The sequence below is a fragment of the Amphiprion ocellaris genome, unplaced genomic scaffold (assembly GCF_022539595.1).
Source record: "Amphiprion ocellaris isolate individual 3 ecotype Okinawa unplaced genomic scaffold, ASM2253959v1 Aocel_unscaffolded132, whole genome shotgun sequence".
NCBI classification, from domain to species: domain Eukaryota; kingdom Metazoa; phylum Chordata; class Actinopteri; family Pomacentridae; genus Amphiprion; species Amphiprion ocellaris.
In genome coordinates, this window is record NW_026559292.1 from 1 (window position 1) to 15750 (window position 15750).

General features: G+C 36.6%; 1 pseudogene and 5 gene segments (V, D, J or C); all 6 read right to left on the reverse strand.

Annotated features, from left to right (window-relative positions):
- Window positions 1-2422: 2422 nt before the first annotated feature.
- LOC129348396 (probable non-functional immunoglobulin heavy variable 3-38-3) lies at window positions 2423-3071 on the reverse strand (annotated as a pseudogene).
- Window positions 3072-3714: 643 nt separating this feature from the next.
- Window positions 3715-5411, reverse strand: LOC129348397 (Ig heavy chain V region 914-like). The segment is given in 2 exon segments: window positions 3715-4771; window positions 4849-5411. Coding segments are annotated over 2 exon segments (357 nt in total).
- Window positions 5412-6208: 797 nt separating this feature from the next.
- On the reverse strand, window positions 6209-6571 carry LOC129348392 (immunoglobulin heavy variable 3-30-3-like). The segment is given in 1 exon segment: window positions 6209-6571. A coding segment is annotated over 1 exon segment (363 nt).
- A 1490-nt stretch (window positions 6572-8061) lies between these two features.
- Window positions 8062-8601, reverse strand: LOC129348395 (Ig heavy chain V region 5A-like). The segment is given in 2 exon segments: window positions 8062-8381; window positions 8465-8601. Coding segments are annotated over 2 exon segments (348 nt in total).
- Window positions 8602-13285: 4684 nt separating this feature from the next.
- Window positions 13286-13735, reverse strand: LOC129348393 (immunoglobulin heavy variable 3-48-like). The segment is given in 2 exon segments: window positions 13286-13599; window positions 13687-13735. Coding segments are annotated over 2 exon segments (363 nt in total).
- Window positions 13736-14479: 744 nt separating this feature from the next.
- LOC118471181 (Ig heavy chain V region XIG14-like) lies at window positions 14480-15004 on the reverse strand. The segment is given in 2 exon segments: window positions 14480-14784; window positions 14868-15004. Coding segments are annotated over 2 exon segments (348 nt in total).
- Window positions 15005-15750: the final 746 nt, after the last annotated feature.

Genomic DNA, 15750 nt, shown 5'->3' on the forward strand with positions numbered 1-15750 from the left:
CAGCACTTACCACACTGGAGAAACATTTGTGCAATGTTGGATCAGCCCTCTGAGCCGCGCATAACTGATCGCATGTCACTGGAAGAGACCCATCGTCAGGGAGAGGCTCCGAAGCATATAGCCTCATCGGCTCAGCCTGCTCAGACGAAGATGCGGGAGTGTCCCTCACCGACGGCTCCGCAGGTGCTTCACCTGAAAGAGCTGACATTAATACAGTATCCGAACTGAGGAAGTTTGAGGCACCTCCTCATCCTTAGAGCTTCCCACATCCAGGGAGCCATGTTCCATCACAGCAGGGACAGCAGACGCAGACACCTTAATCACACCCATTTCCACCAGCCCACCTGCAACGATAGCCTTCAGTTCACGTTTGACTGTTTGCTTCGGAATATCAATGCCGAAATGCTCGGCAATCTGCTGCAAATCACACTTGCGGCAGCACCCAAGCAGCTCGAGAGAGGGGCCGGCCACAAACTGATCCCACCTGAATACAGCTGCCATACTCGCCGCACAATAACCCCCCCCCCTCCAAAAAAAATCACAGCCTGGCCAACTCCAGAAGGGACGAGCCCCCACTTGTTACAACCCGACTGTCTAGGGTAGTCAGGTGGTAATCAAAAGAGAGAGAGAAAAAAAAGGAAAGAACTAACAGGAAACTGAAGTATAAAGTGACGGGCCGTGATTTATTTTGGAAAGCAAAAGGTGTACATGAAGGTAACAAACGATGGGGGAGTTAAATGCAAAAGAGGAAAAAAAAGCAGGTGCTACAGAACTAAAAGAACCAAACATAACCGAAAGCGAACTGTCCTGACAGTTGTTGAACCAAATAAAAGGAAAAGGTATAACGGGGAACTAATGTACACAACTCACGTAACTCAACCATACAAATGCTGCAGCACCCCTATCTAACCTAACAAGGAACATATGACTGAACCTGCTGATTGCTAGCGTTTATCTCCCCCACGGACACTAGGTTCACCAGAATTTCGCAACACAACACCGGGCAGCTCAGCTTCACCTACGAGCTGCCGCCGACATACTGCGTGACTGAATCTTTGACAGCTCTCCCCGTCAGCATGGTAGGAGGAGTCCTCTCGTCCTGGACCAATCCAGCAGCTCCTCGGACAGCAGGCGGGCCTAACCCCAGAACCACGGAGGAAGGATGCCTCTGATGGCAGACTGCTTACAGCTGTTCCTGATGGAAAATCAAGAAAGGAGGAGGAGCGCAACGGCCCAAGGCCGTAACATGCACTTATACATGTTTTTCACAAATACAGAAAATTATCATTTTGATAAATTATATTTGGAGTAATTATGATAAAAGGGGTCCATGCAGACGACTAGGATCGTTGCTTTATTTAGGGCATATTAACTGTGTATTTAACATGCTTTCAAATCTTTAAGACACACTTATGACATATATACTGTTTAACAGATTCAAAAATATGAGTGAAGTCTTTTTATTTGTTTATTTATTAACAGCAGCATTTCATGTATTCATCTAGTTATTTCCATATTTTCTGTACTACACCTACTGCTGCACACTGAAGTTAGAGTTCAGGATTATCTAAAAAATATAAAACATAAGAATAATTGAAGAAAACATAATTTCTGAACAAATCAGTTCATAATATTCTCCTGTTATTTTCCTCACAATGATCAGTTTTCAAGATGCCAGAGAACAGAAACAACCGTTGAGGACATTATTTAAACATCAAAAATGACTTTACATGGATGTTGTAATGACACATTTTCCAGTCGATGGAACAATATTGTTCAGTCAGAAATACAACAATAATAATAATAATAATGATGATGATGATGATGATGATGATGATGATAATAATAATAATTATTATTATTGTTGTTGTTGTTGTTGTTGTTGTTGTTGTTTCTATCAGAATCAGCTTTAATGGCCAAGTATGGACACAACAAACAAAGAATGTGGTTTTGGCTGTTGGTGTCACTCCAGGAATAAGGAAAAGAGAATAATAAAATAACTGTGGAATCAATGATAACAATAATATAAATTAATAATATGATATATTATTAATATATATTCCTGTGAATATATATTCTTTTGCAGATATTTACGCATCTACAAACAAATATATATTCACAGGAGTGCAACATATCAATTGCTAGAATGAGGATACAGTGCAAAAAGTAGACAATACTGTTCTTAGTGCAAAAATATTTTACATGTGTGAAGCAATGGTTCAGCCATTTTTAAAATTAATTTTTGCCAACTAAATTTAATTAGTTTATATAAATTAAACTGGTGCCTAATTCTTTTGTTTTTATATGTAGAATTTTAAAGCTTTGAAGTCGCCGCTAACTTTAAATATTTGAATCTGAGAACAACCAGTTTTGAGAAACTCACAGTTCAGCTACCAGGATGCTAAAATATGAACTTTGCTAACATGAGGGGCTTATTAATGCTTTGTTTTCATCATTTTAATCTCAGTCCAGCTCAGTGCTTTAAATACTGTGAGTCAAACAAAGAAGACACATTTTAAACTTTGAATGAACAGTTTGAATTCATTCCTGGTCTGAGGGCTCCTCCTCTGGTGGCTTCATGTTACAGTGTTCAGGCTCTGAGGGGTTTTTGTTCAGGTCTACTGATCATTTGTGTCACTGTGTGTCTCTGGCACAGTAATACACAGCAGAGTCTTCAGGCTGCATATTCTGTCCATTTAGAGTCACTGTTTTGCTGGAAGAGTCTAATTCGATACTGAACTTGTTCTTCAGTGAATCTTTATAGTATGTCGTGGTACTAACTCTTTGTCCAATCCACTCCAGTCCTTTTCCTGCAGGTTGTCTGATCCAAGCTGTGTCAGTAGCTGTTCACAGAATAAGAGACCTGACAGGTGATGGAGAGACGTTGACCTGGCTGCACAGTCACAGATTCTGGCTGAGTCAACTGTTCACACTTCACACCTGTCAACAGAAAAACAGATTTTATGACAAATGATTAAGTTGCTGCTAAAGAAGAACTGTTGACTACGACACATCAGAAGAGACTCACAGGATCCAGCTGCCAACAGCAGCAGCAGAGTTACAGACAACATGGTTTCTGTTGAGACAGATGTTCAGTTAAATTCACTCCACATCCTGGTGTGAGGTTTTTATAGCTGAGTAGGAAGGAAGCTCAGTGAGTTTGCATAGAATCAAACACATGAAGCCTGAATGTTGGACTAACTGGAGACGATAGAAGAGTTTGACTTTATCTGTTCTCTGTCTTCGTCTCCCTCACATTTGATGCTTTTTATTTCAAAGTCACTCAACTGAGGCTGTTTTTTCTGCAAACATTTACTGAAAATTTGTGTTAAATAAATATTATCACAAAGAATCAATGAACAACAAGTTTGCAACCATGAAAGCTAAAAGACCAACCACCATTAATATTCTGTAACCCATGTTTATCGTGCAGTTAGCATGTTTTCAGATGATTAGGAACTACTTTTGATGCTATATGTGCTTTTTACCTGAGAAAAACTGATTTACTCCTTTCTCAGTCACAGAAACAGTGTATAGGATGTTTCTGAATGCAGCAATTTTTTAGAAATTATTTCGTGCACACAAGGAAGTGACACCATCCAGTATCATGTAAATAACACCTACATTAAAAAAAGGTTTAGCAAGTGTTTGCATGAACTCATTTTAATGGTTTCAGTCTTTGCAGATATTTACAGACTCAGATAAACTTGAAGGTTGCAGAGAAGAACTGCAGCTTGTGAACTGAATGTGCAACAAATCCCAGAAAAACATGTATTAGCTGATATGAAGCAACATATTTCACATTAATCAGTGTGTGGTTGTCTTAGAAATTAAATTATTTATTTATTTCTGACATATTGTTCAAATTAAATGTCTATTTGTAATATTTCTCTTTTTGTATTATTCTTATTATTTGGTAGTATGTTAATATGAACACAACATTTGTCTTTGTTTCTTAAATAAAACACACCGGTGGTTTGATTAATACATCAATACATTTTCTTCAGTCATGAAAAATCTTTTTACATTTAGCTCCATCCAAACAACATCAAGGTCAACATTCTTTTCACTCACATGTTATGATCTAATGTAGACAGCAGATATATTATAGACAATATTGTCATCAGTCAGTAGAAATGTGTTTACTGTCAGCAAACAGAGTCTGTTTTCAGACTTCTTTATGGACCAGTTGTTGGTCTTGTACATTGTTTATTAATAGGTTTAATGATTCAAATAAAATATCATTTACCTTTTTCTAAAGAACTTGTCTGCAAACACATACATATTTTAAAAAAGCTGTGTAAAGTGAAATATGAATGTTTTTTTAAATATCAGTGTAAAATGCATCATATTTATATAATAAAGAATAAAAAATATAGAAAGAATCCTTCATACATGAGCTGTATCACTCAAAGAGACGACTACTGCAGGTTTTTGTACAGCTGCTAACACAACTTCAGTCACTGTGTCTCTCGAGCACAATAATAAACAGCAGAATCTTCAGTCTTCAAACTGTTCATCTGCAGATACACCTGCAGGACGTTGTTGTTTCTGGAGCTGGTAAATCGACCTTGAACTGACTGAGAGTATTGAGTGCTGCCACCGCTGCTAATATAAGAGATCCACTCCAGTCCTTTTCCAGGAGTCTGTCTGATCCAGTGCATAGTAAAACCACTGATTGTGACTCCAGAGGCTGTACAGGTGAGTCTGTGAGATTCTCCAGGTCTTTTAACTGCTGATCCAGATTGTATCAGAGTCTGGGCTTCAACACCTGTCAAGACAAAGAGAAAATAGTTGTGAGTTTGTGATTTGTTGAGGCCAGATTCAGATGTGTGAATAGTTTCTCACCGGCCCAGCAGAGAGTTAAAAGCAGCAGTCCAACGCTGAAGCTCATCTTGGTAAACTGTGAGTCCACTGCTCTGTCTCACTCTCTGCAGCCACATATGTAGAGCTGGAAATTAGATATACAAGTTTTGCATTGACTCCTCCTCACAGGATGCATCAAACTGGATATTAGACTTTATCATCAGACTAACTGTAAACCTTTAGAACGTGCAATGACAGTTTTGATTCAGACCAGATGAACTTGTGATTTGTGTTTGTCTGGAAATTTAATTGTCTGTGGAAGTTACATTTTCTGCTCCACATTGTGGTTATTTGTGACAGATATTTGTTCTGATTATAATGATTATAATGTGATGTATAAAGAGTTAACATTCAAACAACATCGATGGCAGGTCTACAGCACAACTCCTTCAAACAGGTTGAGATAACTTGCAGGTTTCCCTCTCAACCAGTTAAGACAGCAACAACTTTGTGAGCTGATATTCAAAATCATTTCAACTACACTTCAGAGTCAGAATGTTTGCTGGGCCTCTTAATGCACAGAATTAAAAACCCTGACAGCTTGATTAGAATGCTTCAGCTTCACTCTTCAGAATGATGAAAAACCTTTTAATACACAATTTGTTCACATGTTCATGGAATCTGAGGCTGCACACAAGAAGTTCTGATTGTATATGACTGATGGTTAATGAGCAAACACGAAATGTTGATTTTAAATGAAACCAATATTAGAATAAATGTTCTGGCTTTACCACTTCAAAGAAAGAGAAGCTGGAAAGGTGTTGTAATATGAATTAAATGAAATTGAAAAAAAATAATAGCAGTGTGTTGTTAAAATCATTCCTGGTCTGAGGGCTCCTCCTGTAGTGGCTTCATGCTACAAGGGTTCAGACACTTTTTACTATCTGCCTGTGAGACATTTAGCATTTAGGAGACAGTCACAACAGGCCAAGAAAAAAAATGTAGGGAGTGTTTGAAATGTTAGTTTCAGTATTATTTTATTGCATCATGATAATTCATTCAACAGTATTGCTTTTCAGACACTGCTGGACAGGTAGATACAAAAAGAACCCAATAAATTCAGACAGCATATACTGGAGACTGCATTTTTACAAATTGTTTGTTCAAGTTAAGAGGCAACAATTTGACAAGCAGCTTCAGTGACAAGAAATTGAATTTGTGATTAAAATTTATGTTTAGAAACAGTTATTTCTTAGATATGCCTTTAAAAAACAATTGAAATGTTACTGATTATTTTTTGAAAAAAAAGACGTTTATATATGAGAGAATTATCTAAACTGAGGATGTTTTTCATGTCTGATGAGGACTGTAGGTTTTTGTACAGCTGTTCAACCAACTTCAGTCACTGTGTGTCTCGAGCACAATAATAAACAGCAGAATCTTCAGTCTTCAGGCTGTTCATCTGCAGATACAGCTGCTCTTTGTTGTTGTCTCTGGAGATGATGAACCTGCCTTGAACTGACTGAGAGTAGAATTTGCCACTGCTGAGTGCATCAGTCGCGATCCATTCCAGTCCTTTACCAGGAGTCTGTCTGATCCAGTTCATCCAGTTGCTACTAAATGATATTCCAGATGTTGTACAGGTGAGTCTGTGGGACTCTCCAGGTCTTTTCACTGCTGGTTCAGACTCTGTTATGCTCCAACCTTCAGCACCACTCCAAACAAACACAGCAACCACCAACAGTGTGAGCTGTCTGTCAGCCATGTTCACAATGTGACTAATATGTCTTCAAGTCTGGAAATTTCCTTTAAATACACTGAATCCACATGAAAATGCTTCCATGAGGCTCCTCCTGCATCAGTCAAATCAGAGGGCAGGTCTATAAACAGCACAACATGAGATTCAACATCATTTCAACAACTCAGCAGCTAAAAAACATCTGTTTCCTCCATGACGTTAGAGTAATGTACATTTTCATTATTTTATTTTTCATTTTTGATGTCTCATCCAGCAGATTCTTTGAAATATTTATTGATTTAAGTGAGTTACACTGTAACCTGTTGTTGATTTTTGTCATGAAGACAAAACTTATTTAATTAATGAAGTCTCAAAAACTATGATAAAGCAGAAAAATAACAAAAACAACAAATGTATTGAGTAAATACAGTCTAAGTAGTCTAAAATGCTAATGTGTTGTAGCTGGTTACAGGTTGCAGGTTCATAAGAAAAGCCTTAAATAGTTTCATTTGGAAGCTCTGAAATAAAGCAGCTGCAGGATCATTGAAAAAGAATGAAACCTTGTAAGATGAAAAACAACAAATGAAATAATAACAGTTGCTTAGAAATGCAAACAAATGACAAGATAAAATATTGTTCTACTTACATCAATAAAGCAACTGTTATCTTTTCTATTTCTGGAAACTACAAATGTGTTGTGCTGTCAATGATTCATTTTTCTAATATCGTGTAGTTTCTTGTGTATTTGCAAATCCTTATGTTATTTTATATAAGCTATACTCTCCATGCTTTTAGTGAATTTATCGATCAATGAACCCCTTTTAAAATGATTTGTCTATATGATCAGAAAAAAAGAGCAATGTTAGTCCCTGTTGCTCCAAAAAGAAAAATACAACAAAAATGTGAAAGTTTTAAAGTACTCAAATTTGGAGTAATAATATATTTAGTAATTAACTTTATTTATATTGCACTTTTCTGCAAAATTACAACATGTTCAACAGGAATGAAATTATTGAAATAAATATTTTTGTCAGTTAATATGAGTGACAATTAGACAAAGGTCATGAAATCAGTCAGAGAAGAAATAAATAAACATCACTGAGCAGAAAACAATCAGGTCATAAAACAGAAGAAAAGCTATGAAGAGATCATGAAGCAAAGCCACATATTAATCATTCACAAAGGCCTCCAAGATTATTTAAGATATTTAAAAGCCACTAATGACTTTAAAAGGTGGATTGTTCCACAGTTTGGATGCAGGAACAACAACAGGCCCATTTACCAACCTGAAAGGATGCAGGACCTGGACTCCTTCCTCCACAAATATAATAAACCAAAAGTGTAATAAGAACTGGATCATTCTGTATCCACTGCTGAAGAAAGAGTTGCTGTGTCAATTCAATTAAAATGACAAGAATAGCAGTGTTCTATTCTTAAAATCATTCCTGGTCTGAAGGCTCCTCCTCTGGTGGCTTCATGTTACAGTGTTCAGGCTCTGAGGGGTTTTTGTTCAGGTCTACTGATCATTTGTGTCACTGTGTGTCTCTGGCACAGTAATACACAGCAGAGTCTTCAGGCTGCATATTCTGTCCATTTAGAGTCACTGTGTTGATGGAAGAGTCTAATTCGATACTGAACTTGTTCTTTAGTGAATCTTTGTAGTATGAGCCTCCAGTATATTTCATTCCAATCCATTCCAGTCCTTTTCCTGCAGGTTGTCTGATCCAAGCTGTGTAGTAGCTGCTCAAAGAATAAGAGACCTGACAGGTGATGGAGAGACGTTGACCTGGCTGCACAGTCACAGATTCTGGCTGAGTCAACTGTTCACACTTCACACCTGTTGAAAAAAGAAAATGTTGAATGATCAAGTCATACTGCAAAGAATGAAGTATAGATTGTGATGAATCCAAAGAGACTCACAGGATGCAGCTGCAAAGAGCAGCAGTAGAGCTACAGACAACATGGTTTGAGGTGAAACTGATGTGCTGTGAACTTTGCTGACAGTCTGATGTTTTTAAAGCTGGACGCTCATGGAGTTTGCATAGAACATATGAAGCATCAGTGCTGGTCCAAGAGAAGCCAATAGAAATGTCTGTTCAGTTATTGTATCTGCAGAATGAACACACACATGGAAATCACCTCCTGACTTCATACATGATATTTTAATGTCATCACATGTTAAAGTGCAGCATAAAATATTGCTCTACTTACACCAATAAAACAACTGTTAATTTTTCTATTTCTGGAAACTATAAATGTGTTGTGTTGTCAATGATTCAGTTTTCTAATATGTGTAATTTCTTGTGTATTTTCATACACTTATGTTACTTCATATCAGCTTTGTTCTCTGTGTTTTTAGTATATTTATATATCAATGGGTCATTTAAAATGATTTGTATAGTTTCTTTAAGAGAATTAATTCCCTGTAAGTAAATCGACATCAGATTTGTGATTTCGCACAAATCAGCACAATGTATTGGAAACTTAAGTATTTATTAGGGCTGGGCCTTTAACGCGTTAATTTCGATTAATTAATTACAGCTAAAATAACGCATTGAACATAACGCAATTAGTTGCACCCTCCTCAGTTCCCTCATTTCTGGCACACCGGTAACTCTGATGAACACTCCAGCCCAGTAGGTGGCGGTAATGAACCTGAAGTCTGTTTGTAGCCATGAAGAAGAAGCACAGGAAGTACTGAGTGAAGTCAGGCACTGGTGAACGTTGAAGGAAGATGAGATTGAGCAGAAAGTTTCCTTTTAAAAATTCCCGATGGCAGCTTGGATAAAAGCCTGGTTGTGTGCAAATTGTACAACAAAGAGTGTTCTGATCACTGCAGCACTTCAAGCTGACGGTATCACCTCAATGTAAAACATGTTGCTGTTAGCACCAGAGCTAACGTTAGCTACGAGTCATGCTAACGGCTAATGGTGTAGCAATCCCATAATACACAGTCCCATAATACACAGTCACAGATTCTGGCTGAGTCAACTGTTCACACTTCACACCTGTCAACAGAAAAACAGATTTTATGACAAATGATTAAGTTGCTGCTAAAGAAGAACTGTTGACTACGACACATCAGAAGAGACTCACAGGATCCAGCTGCCAACAGCAGCAGCAGAGTTACAGACAACATGGTTTCTGTTGAGACAGATGTTCAGTTAAATTCACTCCACATCCTGGTGTGAGGTTTTTATAGCTGAGTAGGAAGGAAGCTCAGTGAGTTTGCATAGAATCAAACACATGAAGCCTTAATGTTGGACTAACTGGAGACGATAGAAGTTTGACTTTATCTGTTCTCTGTCTTCGTCTCCCTCACACTTGATGCTTTTTTTAGACTCACTCAACTTTAGCTGCTGTTTCTGCAAACATTTACTGAAAGTTTGTGTTAAATAAATATTATCACAAAGAATCAATGAACAACAAGTTTGCAGCCATGAAAACTAAAAGACCAACCACCGTTAATATTCTGTAACCCATGTTTATTGTGCATGTAGCATGTTTTCAGATGATTACTTTTAATGTTATATGTGCTTTTTACCTGAGAAAACTGATTTAATCCTTTCTCGGTTATCGATTGATTTTTAATCGACCAAATTTAGAATAAATAAAAAAAAAATAACAATGTTCTGTTCTTAAAATCATTCATGGTCTGAGTGCTCCTCCTCTGGTGGTTTCATGTTGAAAGTGTTCAGGCACTTTTTACTACCTGCCAATGAGACATTTAGGGGATGGTCACAACAGGCAAAAAAATAAAAAATAAAAAAATATGTCAGGAGTGTCTGGAGTGTTAGTTTCAGTATTATTTTATTGCATCATGATAATTCATTCAACAGTATTGTTTTTCAGACAGTCCTGGACAGGTAGATGCAAAAAGAACCCAGTAAATTAGGACAGCATATACTGGAGACTGCATTTTTACAAATTGTTTGTTCAAGTTCAGAGGCAACAATTTGACAAGCAGTTTCAGTGACAAGATATTGAATATGTGATCAAAATTTATCTTTAGAAACAGTTATTTCTTAGATATGCCTTTAAAAAACAATTGAAATGTCACTGATTTTTAAAAAAAGGATGTTTAGGTGTGAGAGAATTATCTAAACTGAAGATATTTTTCATGTCTGATGAGGACTGTAGGTTTTTGTACAGCTGCTAACACAACTTCAGTCACTGTGTGTCTCGAGCACAATAATAAACAGCAGAATCTTCAGTCTTCAGGCTGTTCATCTGCAGATACAGCTGCTCTTTGCTGTTGTCTCTGGAGATGATGAACCTGCCTTGGACTGACTGAGAGTAATATTTGTTGCTACTATCTTGAGTCTCAGTAGTGATCCATTCCAGTCCTTTACCAGGAGTCTGTCTGATCCAGTTCATCCAGTAGCTACTAAATGATATTCCAGATGTTGTACAGGTGAGTCTGTGGGACTCTCCAGGTCTTTTCACTGCTGGTTCAGACTCTGTTATGCTCCAACCTTCAGCACCACTCCAAACAAACACAGCAACCACCAACAGTGTGAGCTGTCTGTCAGCCATGTTCACAATGTGAGTAATATGTCTTCAAGTCTGGAAATTTCCTTTAAATACACTGAATCCACATGAAAATGCTTCCATGAGGCTCCTCCTGCATCAGTCAAATCAGAGGGCAGGTCTAGAAACAGCACAACATGAGATTCAACATCATTTCAACAACTCAGCAGCTAAAAAACATCTGTTTCCTCCACGATATTAGAGTAGCATGAATTTTCATTATTTAATTTTTCTTGATCTTTGATGTCTCATTCAATAGATTCTGTTAAATATTTGTTTATTTTGGTGAGTTACACAGTTACATTTTGTTGATTTTTGAAATGAAGACAAAACTTTACTAGATAATTTAGATATTTTATAGTCCTGAAAAATATTATATTGCAGAAAAAAGCAAACTCTATAGATTTCTTGATTGATCTCATTGACTTCATAGTCAATGAACTGACAGCATGAAAATCTAAATGAAATCTTGAATTGGTTTCAGCTGGTTGAAGGACTGGATTCTTTACGATCGTCAGAGATTTTAGTATTTAAATTATGGTTTAAGGCACAGACTTGCAGAGAAACTTCAAGCATCAAGAGGAAATTAAACACTCAGGAACTGAAACTGGTTTGACTAAATGTAAAATGCTGATGCTGTAGTGGACAGGAAAATATCTGCTTTCTTATCTGTCAAATAATGTCCACAGAACAGATCTTATTGTCACTTTTAAGGAGATTACAACAAATGATTTCATAAAAGATGTTTAGTAGCACCAAGCTAAAAAAAATCATTTAATAATGTGTAAGGAGTGTTTGGAATGTGAGTTTAAGTATTATTTTATTTCACCATGATAATTCATTCAATATCAGTGTTTCTGTTCAGAAACTCCTGGACAGACAGATGCAAAAAAAGAAAAAAAGTAAATAAATAAATTAGGACACAATGATACTGGAGACTGATATTTTTTTTACAAATCTGTTCCTGCTAACCTGGTTTTACATTAGTGGTCATTGGTGAAGATGAACTAAATAGTCCTGACATTTGAAAACAACACATTTCTGCAAACGTTTTCACGACATTTCACATTTTGAAACCAAATTGTTGATTCATTTTTTTAGAAATGCAAACAGTTAGGGTTGTTGTTACTGTTAATGCTAATAAGTTCATCCTGCATTTATACATGTTTGTCACAAATACAGAAAATTATCATTTTGATAAATTAAATTTGGAATAATTATGATAAAAGGGGTCCATGCAGATGACTAGGATTGTTGCTTTATTTGGGGCATATTAACAGTGTATTTATCATGCTTTCAAATCAAATTTATGACACACTTTTGGTGTTTAATGCATTCAAAAATATCACTGAAGTCTTTTTATTTGTTTATTTATTAACAGCAGCGTTTATATATTCATCCAGTCATTTCCATATTTTCTGTACTACACCTACTGCTGCACACTGAAGTTAGTGTTCAGGATGAGCTAAATAGTATCAAACTTAAGTTTACTATAAGTGTTTACAGTTTGCAGGTTCATATGAAAGACTTTCTATATTTTGATATGGAAGCTCTGAAATAAAGCAGCTGCAGGATCATGTAAAAAAAATGGAACCTTGTAGGATTAAAAATAGGAAAAAAATGAAAAACAATCCCTTAAAAATGCAAACATATGACAAGATAAAATTTAAAAAAACATGATAAAATCAAAAACTATTGTTTTGCTAAGACAGAAACTAGGGCATGTCATGCTTTCATATGTATGTTTGCAATATTCAACATATTTTCACTGAGTATATGTGGTTGTCAGAGATCAAAATAAAATAGAACATCATCCAGTGTGGTTTATAATTAATTTAAGTATATTAGCATTTTTTTACTGGTTGTATTGTTTTGTCATTCTGAGGAAATATCAGAAAAAAAAGACAAAAACCTGCACATCAATAAATTCACTGAGCTTTTCTTTAAGTGCAGATAGAAATTTATTTACTATCTGTTTTATTGCATTAGCGTGTCAATATTCTGTCCACATGTGTTTAGGACTTTGATTATTACTTTATTATAATTTCTTCAAAGATTAAAATCTTCTGTAAATTCACAAAGTCTCTCATTAACAGATACTATAAAAGGCGACTTGTTTCTCTCATGCTGTTGTCACTAAACCTTACTCTGCCGTCTCCATCATGGTGATTAAAAGAGGAAGTAGTTTTTGTACGACTCTATTTCTGTCTCTCACTGTGTCTCTCTGGCACAGTAATACACTGCTGTGTCCTCAGTCTTCAGGCTGTTCATCTGTAGATAGACTTTACTGCTGGAATCATCTCTGGAGATGGTGAATCTACCCTGGACTGACTGGGAGTAATAGATAGGAGAACTGCCTGTGTGCACAAAAGTGATCCACTCCAGTCCTTTACCAGGAGTCTGTCTGATCCAGTTCATCCTATAGCTGCTGAATGTGAATCCAGATCCTGTACAGGTCAGTCTGTGGGATTCTCCAGGTCTTTTAACCACTGATTCAGATTCTGTCAGAGTCTGACCATCAACACCTGCCAACACATGAACAAAACATCAAATGAATTCTGTTCATACTCATGTCAGAGTCGTGTCAAATCAGGATTGTTGAAGTCCTTCACCTGCCCAGCAGAGAGTTAACAGCAGCAGTCCTGTCCTGTAGTCCATCATCTTCTACAAAGTGTCCAACACTCTGTTTTCCTCTCTGCAGATAAATAAGTAGCTGTGGAAAAATGTTGAGATTTGCATTGACTCCTCCTCACAGGAAGGAGGAACTGAATTAAAATTCTGCAGCATTTTATCAAGATGGAATGAATAAAATGAAGAATTAAAGTAAACGTAACTTCTAGACAAATTGTTCATAATATTATCCTGTTATTTTCCTCACAATGATCAGTTTTCAAGATGCCAGAGAAGAGAAACAACCGTTGAAGACATTATTTAACATCAAAAATGACTACATTTTTTAGTGAAAGAAACTAAATTGTTCAATCAGACAAATAAACTGTGTAAAACAATGGAGACTGATCATGTTCTTCAGAGTCCTTTTTAATCTTGTGCTTAATTTTAGTGTTTTCATTCGTAAAGTTTTAAAGCTTTGAAGTCACAGCTAACTTTAAATATTTGAATCTCAGAACAACCAGTTTTGAGAAACTCACAGCTCAGCTACCAGGATGCTAAAATATGAACTTTGCTAACATGAGGGGCTTATTAATGCTTTGTTTTCATCATTTTAATCTCAGTCCAGCTCAGTACTTTTGCATAAATACTGTGAGTCAAACAAAAAAGACACACTTTAAACTTTGAATGAACAGTTTGAATCCATTCCTGGTCTGAGGGCTCCTCCTCTGGTGGCTTCATGTTACAGTGTTCAGGCTCTGAGGGGTTTTTGTTCAGGTCTACTGATCATTTGTGTCACTGTGTGTCTCTGGCACAGTAATACACAGCAGAGTCTTCAGGCTGCATATTCTGTCCATTTAGAGTCACTGTTTTACTGGAAGTGTCTAATTCGATACTGAACTTGTTCTTCAGTGAATCTTTGTAGCGTGAGCCTCCAGTATATTTCATTCCAATCCATTCCAGTCCTTTTCCTGCAGGTTGTCTGATCCAAGCTGTGTAGTAGCTGCTCAAAGAATAAGAGACCTGACAGGTGATGGAGAGACGTTGACCTGGCTGCACAGTCACAGATTCTGGCTGAGTCAACTGTTCACACTTCACACCTGTTGAAAAAAGAAAATGTTGAATGATCAAGTCATACTGCAAAGAATGAAGTATAGATTGTGATGAATCCAAAGAGACTCACAGGATGCAGCTGCAAAGAGCAGCAGTAGAGCTACAGACAACATGGTTTGAGGTGAAACTGATGTGCTGTGAACTTTGCTGACAGTCTGATGTTTTTAAAGCTGGACGCTCATGGAGTTTGCATAGAACATATGAAGCATCAGTGCTGGTCCAAGAGAAGCCAATAGAAATGTCTGTTCAGTTATTGTATCTGCAGAATGAACACACACATGGAAATCACCTCCTGACTTCATACATGATATTTTGATGTCATCACATGTTAAAGTGCAGCAAAAAATATTGTTATACTCACACCAATAAAACAAGAGTTAACTTTTTTTCTGGTAGCTGTAAATGTGTTGTGTTGTCAATGATTCAGTTTTCTAATATCATTTAATTTATGGTGTATTTGCAAATCCTTATGTTACTTTATCTAAGCTGTGCTCTCCATGTTTTTAGTATATTTATATATCAGTGAGTCCTTTAAAATGATTTGTTCAGTTTCTTTGAGAGAATTAAGTTACTGTAAGTACATTGACATCAGATTTGTGATGAATTTCACACAAATCAGCACAATGTATTGGAAACGTAAGCATTTATTTGTTCATTTTGTTACGTTCCTTACTGTGTGTCTGTGTGTAGGTAAGGTCGGTTGTGTTTTTTTTCTTTTTTTTCCCCGTTATTTCTCAGGTTTGTGTGTTCTGCCTAAAGCCAAGTGCAGTGCATGGACTTTGGATCAGCTTTGTATTTAAGAAGTTCGCTTTGTTAAATAAATAACTTTTCTGTTATGTGATCAGTTTTCCTGCCTCATTATCCAGTTTTTTGCTACATTTGTGAGTCACCTCATCCCCAAGCTTTCAGGGACGTAACACTATTCTAATGTAAACTGATTCAGACTAAAGCAG